Raw genomic sequence first — 10,022 nt, forward strand, 5'->3', positions numbered from 1 at the left:
AGACACGAGCAGGGAAGGCGCAAAGAGAGAGGGAGAGAGAGGGAGAGAGAGAATCTTAAACAGTCTCCTTAATGTCAGTGCAGAGCCCGAGGCGGGGCTCAAACCGACAAACCGTGAGGCCATGACCTGAGCTGAGACCAAAATGCGGTTGCTTAACCAACCGAGTCATCCAGGAGCCCCTTTAAGCCCCTTTTTAATCATCTTCATGTGGGCTGTCATTTTGAAAGCCATTTTCAGGGGCGCCTGGGTGGCTCAGTCGTTTGATTGGACCTTTGCCTCAGGTCATCATCTCATGGTTCGTGGGTTCGAGCCCCACATCAGGCTCTGTGCTGACAGCTCAGAGCCTGGAGTCTGCTTCGGATTCTGTGTCTCCCTCTCCCTACCCCTCCCTCACCCACACTGTGTCTCTCTGTCTCTCAAAAAATGAATATACGTTAAAAAAATTTTTTGAAAGCCATTTTCTTAGCCTATATGTCTTATTTGCTGAACTGGGGTTCTAGGCACTCTCCTTCCCAAAGACTGGCCTTGAATAAGTCATTTAACTTTGCTGCATCTCAGATTCTCTGTGATTTATGTGTTCAACACCTCATGACGAGGGGAATAACCGAGTCAATGAAACACCCATTTAAAACTTGGGCATCCAGGGGTGCCTGGGTGGCTCAGTCGGTTAAGCGTCTGACTTTGGCTCAGGTCATGATCTTGGGGTCTGTGGGTTCGAGCCCCGCATTGGGCTCTGTGCTGACAGCTCAGAGCCTGGAGCCTGCTTCAGATCCTGTGTGTCTCTCTGCCCCTTTCCTGCTCATGCTCTGTCTCTCTCTGTCTGTCCAAAATAAATAAACATTAAAAAAATTTTAAAACTTGGGTGTCTGTTGCCAGTTGCTCTGTTGTGGAAGTGGTACAACAAAGTGGCCAACAAAGTGCCAACAAAGCCACTAGCAAAACTAATCATTAAAACATCTTTTTCTTTTGAAGACGTCTTTAAACAAGCGCATTCCAGAGAAATCATTGCCTCTTCCCATTTCTAAGTTCTGTTACGCTTTGGAACTGATCGGTTGTAACCCTTTTTAAGAAGGGCTTTGGAAATTTGTGCAGACTCCCTTGTGGAGGGACGTGCAAGCCTCCTCATCGGCCAGCAGGGGGCGCCCGCTCCCTTCCCGAGTGGAACTTCGGTTCAGCAACTGCACGGGGGCGAAGCCCGCCCGCGGCGGCGGCGCATCTGAGCCTGCGCCCCCCCCGCGCACCGTGGGAAATTTTGGGAAAAATCCTAACTATCCCAACCGCTCCGCCAGGCTTGTCGGTGGCAGCGTCCTCGTGGTCGAGGGCACGGCTTAAATTAAACATGAAAAGGCGTTTTTGTTTCACAATTTCTCCCTGTAAATACTCCCCTGGGGGGTAGCATACACTGGGGCCATCCCTCAACGCCTGGGGCTTGGGGTGGTTGTCACAACAGGCTGATAAGGGAATGTTTGGGGCAGGAAATAATAGCAATCCGTTTTATATTCAGATAGCGATCTTTGGTGGTTTTTCCTGCAGGGGCATCTAAAGGTGAGTCTGAGACGGTTAATTTTTATCTTACTTTTAAAAATGTTTGTTTTGAGAGAGGGCGTGAGCACGGGAGGGGGGAGAGAGAGGATAGCAAGCAGCCTCCACGCTCAGTGCAGAGCGCCACACGAGGCTCGATCCCATGACCCTGGGATCACGACCTGAGCTGAAATCAAGAGTCGGACGTTCAACCGCCTGAGCCACCCAGGTGCGCCTAAAATATCAGCATTTTAAATAATGATCCTGTTCCGCATCTCCAAGCTCTTCTCTATCACCCCACCTTGGCCAAGTCCTGCTGGATCCCGTCTTCACTTACAGCGCGGACACTTTGCACATTATGATTGAATCTCATTCTTCCCTCCCTTCGTTAGTTTCCCCTTTTCCAGCCTCCCCCCTCCCCCCACCCCAAGGTTGGCTCTCGGCTGGTGGAGAGAAAATAACTCTGGGAGAAGCCCCAGGGGTTGACTGGAGGAATTTATTGTTGAGCACCCGGGAACGATGGCCAAATCCATGACAAGCTGCTATAAACCGGTGTCACTGTTTGGGCTGGAGGAGACACAGCTCTAATGATACCAGCAAATATTTGCTGTGCGCGCAGTGCATGCCCGAGATGGTTCTGTGTGATGTTATACGCTTGGCTATTCAATCATTCTGACTGCTGTTGGCGCGGACCTGGCACCGTGTCTTCTTTTTCCTTTTGTTCAGTCCTTCGAGGGCTGAAGCCCCACCGCCTCCGAGCAGGCCCCCCAGACCACTAGCCTTTCCTTGAGGCCGTCGTTGAATAACTAGATCACACGAGTTAAAATGGGGTTCTCAGCTGGGGGTAGGGGCGATCTTGCTGCCGGAAGACATTTGGTCATAGCTGGGGACATTGTAGTTGTTGCACTGGGGGAGGGCTTCTGGGATTCAGTGATAGAGGCTAGAGGTCCGAGATCTTAAACACCCCGACGGACCCCCGATGGCCCCCCAGACCACAAAGAATTGTGTGGCCCCACACGTCCATACCGCCAGGAGACCCCGAGCCAGAACTTGCTAAGGTTTCACTAAGCATTTTGTGAACACTCAGGAATAGGATTTGCATTTCGCCGTCAGGCTTTCATGGTTTTGCCCGGGGAGTAATGGATGTTTGGAGTTTGAGTCGCTGGGAGTAAGGGATGGGCTGGAAAATAGGAGCTGAGGTTGGAGGACAGGTTTCCTGCCTGAGTCTGGAGCTAAGTGAGGCAGATGCGAGGCAGCAGATGGGGGCCACAGCGTCGCCTTCATGACAGAGGAGGGCATGGCTGGGTGATGTCGCTTAGACTTGTGGCATCAGTGGGCTTCTTAATCCTTTATTTTTTTAATTTTTTAAAATGTTTATTTTTGAGAGAGAGACAGAGTGTGAGCAGGGGTGGAGGAGGGGCAGAGAGAGAGGGAGACACAGAATCTGAAGCAGGCTCCAGGCTCTGAGCTGTCAGCCCCGAGCTCGACGCGGGGCTCGAACTCACGAACCGTGAGATCATGACCTGAGCCGAAGTCAGACACTTAACCGACTGAACCTCCCAGACACCCCAAATGGCTTCTTAATTCAAGCCAACCTACCCACCAAGTGCCAGGCAATGCTGGCAATCTCGCCCACGCAGGCAGAGCCTCTCGCACAAGGTCACCTCATGCCTGAGAGTGCAGACAGACACTTCCCAAAGAGTAAGAATCAGGGAAGGTAGTAAACTCTACATGCTTAGTTCTTGTTAGGAAGCTGGTCAGATAGGTCACTTTTCTTCCATGGAGAGGAGTGAGGAATGGGCGAGAGGCTGGGGTGTGGGGACCTATCCCTCCTCAGTGAAGCCTGGTGGGCCAGTCAGGATGGGATGGATTCTGCTGCTGTGACAAACACCCCCTTCCCCCCAGCTCTCTGTGGCTCAAAGTCGCCAAGGTTGAGTTCACACTCACACCACATGTTTAGTGCAGGTGGGCTGGGGGCTCCGTTCTCCCAGTAACTCAGGGGTCTGGGCAATGGGTCTCCACATCTCAATGGCACCACCATGTTGACATAAGCCTTTGGGAGTTGCTACAGCAGAGGAAGAGAGATTTGCTTCTGCCGAGAAGTAAATCCAAGTCCCCTCGCACTGGCCACAGGAGCTGAGAAGGCCACTCTTCGCCTCCCCTGCGTGAAGACGTTCAGTCCGCCCTTCCCAGAGGGACGAGACGACTAGACAGTCACTGGACGGAAGAGATGCCTCTTGCAGGAGCCCGAGGATGAGGAATGGCCCACCCCTCCTGTCACCGCGTCGGCACTGGGCAAAGGGAACGCACCGACCTCGGGGCCTTTGCGATAATCCTTCCAGCCCCTGATCTCACTGGCTGACATCTCTCATGAGGCAAGGGCTGTGTGGTCAGCACCCTCACTGTCCTGTTTAACTTCAGGACCCAGATTGGGGTCACCTCTTCTGTTATCCCCTGGTTTCTTGAACTCCTCCCAGGCAGAGTCTATGGATTACACAGCTCATACCGAGAAAGGACCTCTCTTTTTATCAGCCTCCCCTGCTCGCATGAGACAGCTTCTATCAGAAGCTCTCCACAGGTCTTCGCTTCTTCGGGAAAGCCCTCTCAGGCTCTCGCTGTGTCATGAAGGTTACGATATTGAGTCCCTTCACCAGTCTGATCCCTTTCTTCTGAATGAGCCAAAAGCTGAACACAATACTCTTCATGTACGCTGTCCAGTGCTAAGGTAAATGGGGGTATCGCCTCCCACATTTTAGATACTACACTCCTATTAATATAGCCCAGGAGCCAGCAGCAATCTCAGTAGCCACTGAACGCCCTGTTAGTGAAAGCCCTGAAGCATCTTCCTCTCGTACTTGCTGAGCCCCAGCTGACCCTTCTAATGCTCTTCTGTCTCCTGAAGCTCCTGAGAAGTAAGCCTGTCTTCCTGCTCATGTCTCAAATCCAGCCCCAGGTACGGGGAGTCTGTCGCCATGAAGGCAGCTCCAATGGTGGGATCCCTGGCACTGAGGCCCGTTCTCTGATGTCACAGTCTAGCGGGCATCCTTGGGTCTGGACAGAACCCTGTCCCAGGAGTCCAGCTCGCTGAGTAAGCCTGGGAAAATCTCTGCCCACCGCTGAGGTCTCAGCATCCTCATCTGTAAGGCAAACGGGTTCCGCTTGGTGGTATCTTCCTTTTTAAACCTTTTATTAGATTCACAGAGAGACCTTTGTGTTCTGTACTCAGCTTCCCCAAACGGTACCATCGTGTGGAAGTACAGTCCAATGTCAGAGCACAAGAAATGTGTCACATTTTATCCACATGGCCCCTGGTTGCCAGGCACTCATTTTAATTTAATTTAAAGCCTTTTCTCACAGGTAGGACAAGATTTCCTGCTTGCTCCTCATCGAGCTCGGGACTCATCTCGAGAGGACGAGAACCTGCCTGTGTCCTCACTGCAGCACCCAGGAGCCCCCCCCCCCGAGACTGGGATTTGGGGGTGCTTCGTGCTATTCCGTCCCCATGACAGATGGGGGGATGGGTGTAACGGGGGAGGGAGGCGGGGGGCTGTGGATTTCCTGACAGGCCCACAGCTGGAACTGGATTAGGGAAGAAGTCCCCTGTCTTCTCAGAGAGAAAGCGGGAGCCCACGTGGGCGCCGGAGCCGGGGACGTTAGGAGACCAGGGCTCGCTCTTCCCTCTCCAGATCTGTGGGAATTCCAAGTGTTCATTTCTCCCAGGCACTGATCCTTTTAGCCGAGGCAGGACTTTCTCCCTCTGCAGACGAATGGCTTGACCTTCCTGATGAAAGGGCAACAGAACCCTTCCTATGGGGGCGAGGGGGTCAGTCTCTCCCCCTGCAGGGAAATGTCACACGCGTTCCATCAAGCAGGTGCCTGGCTCCTCAGAGGCTGGGCTGACCATCTGCTGCTGGATACAGGCCTCTGATCTGAGCACCGGTCAAATGTCACAGGCCGACCCCCCCTTCTAGATAGCGGGGTTGTCTCGATGCAGCCCTTAGAAAGCATTTTTATAAGCCACGGCTTTAATGCACGGCCGAGGAAGAAGCGCAGAGGACATATTCGGGGCGGTTCGCTCAGAGCCCAGGAGAGACTGGGCGTCCTTTTCCTTTCCAGCTCTCGATGGCGGCCTGATCCCCCTCACGGGATATCTCGTACAGGACCTTTCTCGCAGGATTCCTGCGTGGGGGCTGGGGTGTTGCGTAGGCGCTGGAGGCTACTAGGCAGGTGACTCCAGCCTCTGCTCCGTGGGAGGGGCTGTAGCTGATGGGGGGGGGGTGTGCCCTGTGGCAGGACTAGAGAACAGGTGTCTTGGGGCAGAGCAACCCGAGGTCACCTCCAGGAGGCCCCTGCTGGGCTTGCAGCGCCTGCACCAGAGTCTGGCACAGAGTAGAGGCTTAGTAAACATCGGCCCTGGAAAGAATGTAGACCCCGTGTTGCTAGATGTGCCAAATGTTCAAGGGAGTCCCGAGATGTGGACTTTAATCCAGATTTTAAATACCGGCACCCAACTGAAAAATATTTTTTTAAGCACCATGTGATCTAGAGGCGTTTGGGTAGCTCAGTCGGTTGCACATCTGACTTCGGCTCAGGTCGCGATCTCACGGTTGGTGAGTTCGAGCCCCGCGTCGGGCTCTCTGCGGTCAGCACAGAGCCTGCTTCGGATCCTCTGCCTCCTTTTTGCCCCTCCCCCATTCACACTTGCACACTCAGACGCTCTCTCTTTCTCTCTTAAAAATAAACATTAAAAAAAGAAGAAAGAAGAAAAAATGTTTAAAAATAAATAAACACCGGGGCGCCTGGGTGGCTTAGTCGGTTAAGCGTCCGACTTTCGCTTAGGTCATGATCTCGCGGTTCGTGGGTTCGGGCCCCGCGTCGGGCTCTGTGCTGACTGCCAGCTCAGAGCCTGGAGCCTGTTTCAGTCTGTGACTCCCTCTCTCTCTGGCCCTCCCCTGCTCACACTGTCTCTCTCTCTCCTAGAAATAAATAAAACATTAAAAAAATTAAAAAAAAAAAATAAATAAATAAACACCATGTGCTCTAAATTAAACCCACATGCAGGCTGGGTCTTGCTTCTTGACCTCGGTCCCTGCTCTCCAGGAAAGCTCCAGGGGCTGGAGTGCTGGCGGGAGGGTCATCTACAACGGGAGCCTAGTGGCCTAGCACCTGCTGGCTTCTTGGATCCCATCACCAGGCTCCAGGGACACTGGCCTACTTTCCATTCCTCGAATGCCTCTGAGTCTTTGCGGCTGCCCCTGAAGGACCAGCCCCCTGGCACCTGGCCCACTGGCTGCGTCCTTCCCAGACCCTCCCAGCACCCACCGGCAGGGACCCAGGGGCAGCCCATCCCCCACAGCTCCATTCCTCCCCTGCCCCCTCACCAATGACCTCCTCCTTCCCTCTACTGCAGCCACCCGATGCCATGGCGGCAAGCGAGATGGAATGTTCCATGCAGATGCTCTAGATCTGTGGCCACAATTTCCTATTCTTTTGCTCTGTCACCTGGATATTCCCCCTGCTCTATAACTGCATCCACTCTGCCTCCCTCTCCTCCTAAGTCCATTCCTTCCCTGATTCAGCCATTCTCCCAGTCAGACTGGTAGTACCACCAACACCCTTGAACTACGGCCACCCATCCGGCAAAACCCCAACACTGGGGAACCCCCACTGTCTGCCTGTTTGGGGCCTGAAATCGCTGCTCGAGTAATTCACACAACATGAGCTCAATGCCTTCTAGCTTCAGCCGGGCCCTTAGCACCCCCGGAACACCTCCACGCTTCCCTCGCTGCTCTTGACTTCTAGGTCTTCTTCAAGCCTCAGACCCCTCCTCTGTGACCGCCTTGTACCTCACCTTTCTTCATCCTTCTCCCTCCTATGAGCCTACCTGCCTCTGGGTGGAGCAGGTTTCTTCTATCTGGAACACACCTTCTTACCATTTGGTTTGGCCAACTGCTTGTTCTTTGGATTTAGCATATATGTCTCCTCCTCCTGGAAGCCCTCCAGACCCATCCCCACCCAGCCACCCATCCCGGGCCCTGTTCCTCTGTGCTCAGAGCACCTCCTTTCCCATGGTGGGGGCAGTTACCCTGCTTTGTTTTTTTTTTTTTTACTTATTTTGGAGAGAGAGAGAGGGAGACAGTGTGAGCAGGGGAGGAGCAGCAAGAGAGGGAGACACAGAATCGGAAGCAGGCTCCAGGCTCCGAGCTGTCAGCACAGAGCCTGATGTGGGGCTCGCACTCCCGTACAGGGAGATCATGACCTGAGCCGAAGTCGGATGCTTAACTGAGCCACCCAGGTGCCGCCTTGGTTTTTTTGTTTTGTTTTGTTTTATACTCTACTTATTTCTGCAGTTCCTTCGGGGATAGGGCCCCTAGCCGGATCGTCTCCGCAGGCCTAGCCGTCAGCCGAGGAAATCTGGGGCGGGCAGGTGGAAATGCAACAAGAGACCCTGACCGGAAACTTGTATGAGTTTCCTGTGCCTGCTGTACTGCATTCCCACAAACTGGATGACTTACAACAACACAACTTTATTGTCTTATCGATCCGGAGGCCAGACATCTCAAGTCCCTCTCCTTGGGCTGAAGCCGGCTGTCTACAGGGCTGCTGCCTTCTGGAAGCTTGAGGGCAGAAGCCGTCTCCTTCCCGTCTCCAGCCTCGAGCGGGCGCCAGCACTGGCTCGGGGCTCCTCACGACCCTCCAGCCTCGGATTCTGCTCTCTCGTGGCTTTCTCGGACCCTGACACTACCGCTCCCCTTTAACAAGGACCTCTGTGACTCCATTGCCCCCCCCCCCCCCAGTCACCTGTAATCCTCCCGTCTCAGGATCCTTGGTTCACTCACGTCTGCAAAGCCCTCGTACCACAAACACACCCACAGTTTCCGGGGACTGGGTCCGGGAGGTTCGGTGAGGGGCGGTGGGGGGGGGAGCTCAGCGTCGCAGCCAGCCCGAACCCCGACAGGGTTTACGATGTGCAAACCCCAGCAGGGTTTAGGATGCCCGAGATCACGGATAAGGAAGCCACGCTGGCTTACTTCCGCCAGAAAAGTCGCAGGACGTGTTTCCGATGGGCCGGGCACCCGGGACCCCGACTCCCGGGGACGCACCGCTTACAGAGCTCCCACGCCCTGGCCTTGAACAGCCGGCCCCCAAACACGTAGATCACCGGGTTGAGGCAGCTGTTGAGGAAGGCGAGGAAGTTGGCGTACTGCAGGCCCAGGTCTATGAAGCTCTCCCAGAAGCAGCCGCGGACCGCCTGCGCCTGGAACAGAAAGTCCAGGAAGGCAAAGAAGTGGAAGGGCGTCCAGCACACCAGGAAGGCGGCCACGAGCGCGAGGAGGGGCCCCGCGGCCCTGCGGCCCCGGGAGCCCCCCGGCCGCCCCCGCAGGGAGGCCAGGATGCGGCCGTTGAAGAAGAGGATCGCCAGCAGCGGCAGCAGGAAGCCCAGCACGTTGAGCTCCACCACCCGGGCGACGTGCCAGGCGAGGTGCCAGGCCCCGGGCGGGGGGGGGGGCCGCAGCACGCAGGCGCGCGTGCCGTTCAGCTCCGGGACGGCCTCCACGGCGCGGAAGAGGAAGGTGGGCACGCTGAGGACGGCCCCCGCCGCCCAGACGAGCAGGCAGGCGGCCTGCGCCCGCCGCCGCCGCCGCCGCCGCCGGCTGGCCACGGGGCGCACCAGCGCGTCGTAGCGGTCGCCGCTGACGGCCACCACCAGGAAGACGCTGGTGAACAGATGCGCCTTGATGACGCCGTTGACGACGCGGCAGAGGAGGGCCCCGAAAGGCCAGCTGAACTGGTGCGCGATGTTCTCCGCCCAGAAGGGCAGGCCCAGCACGAACAGCAGGTCGGAGGCGGCCAGGTGGGACAGGTAGACTTCGGCGACGCTCAGCCGCCGCCGCGGGACGAGGAAGACGGCCAGCACGAGCAGGTTTCCCAGCAGGCCGCACGCGCACACGGCGCCGATGAACGCGGGCAGCAGCCTGTGCAGCAGGCCCCAGGCTTCCGGAAACTCGGCACAGGAAGTGACGTCAGCAGGGGGGAGCTGGCTCCGGGACGCCATCCACGGTGACCTGCAACGACCAGCACGCGGCGTGACCCGGGGGGGCGGGGGGCGGGGGGAGGAGGCAGCCAGCTGCGGCCACGCCCACTCATTTACATATGGCGCAGGCTGCTTTTGTGCGCAAGCGCAGAGTCCTGCGTGGCTCGAAGAACTGAGGACGCCTGCCGCCTGCTCCCTTTGAGGAGTTTGCCGACCCCTGGCGCTCCGGAAAGGACTAGGGCTTTGAGCGCCGAGTCCAATTCCAACCACAGCCGCTTGGAGTGAGCCACTTAGACCCGTTAACTTTTCTTTTCCTTTTCGAAAGGCAGAGCTAGTCGCATCCCTCTTGTGTAACAGTGGTGAAGACCAGGGACAGGGTCTATGGAGAGTTTGGGAAGGTTGCCTGGTCTAGAGGAAGCATCCGGTCTCATCAACGACCCAACTATCATTGTTAACTGTTTGGCAA

General features: G+C 56.0%; 1 protein-coding gene across 1 annotated transcript; it reads right to left on the bottom strand.

Moving 5' to 3' along the window:
• Positions 1 to 8,028: 8,028 nt before the first annotated feature.
• Positions 8,029 to 9,577, bottom strand: BDKRB1 (bradykinin receptor B1). The gene has a single exon (XM_039222081.1). It carries the CDS (start codon positions 9,575 to 9,577, stop codon positions 8,549 to 8,551), a length of 1,029 nt encoding a protein of 342 aa, XP_039078012.1. The 3' UTR covers positions 8,029 to 8,548.
• Positions 9,578 to 10,022: the final 445 nt, after the last annotated feature.

This window comes from Hyaena hyaena, unplaced genomic scaffold, assembly GCF_003009895.1.
Source record: "Hyaena hyaena isolate Hyena2069 unplaced genomic scaffold, ASM300989v1 scaffold_1053, whole genome shotgun sequence".
NCBI lineage: Eukaryota > Metazoa > Chordata > Mammalia > Carnivora > Hyaenidae > Hyaena > Hyaena hyaena.

What these genes read in the sequence shown, in the direction of transcription:
- BDKRB1 (XM_039222081.1), bottom strand. Translation starts at nt 9,577, where the DNA reads ATGGCGTCCCGGAGCCAGCTCCCCCCTGCTGACGTCACTTCCTGTGCC.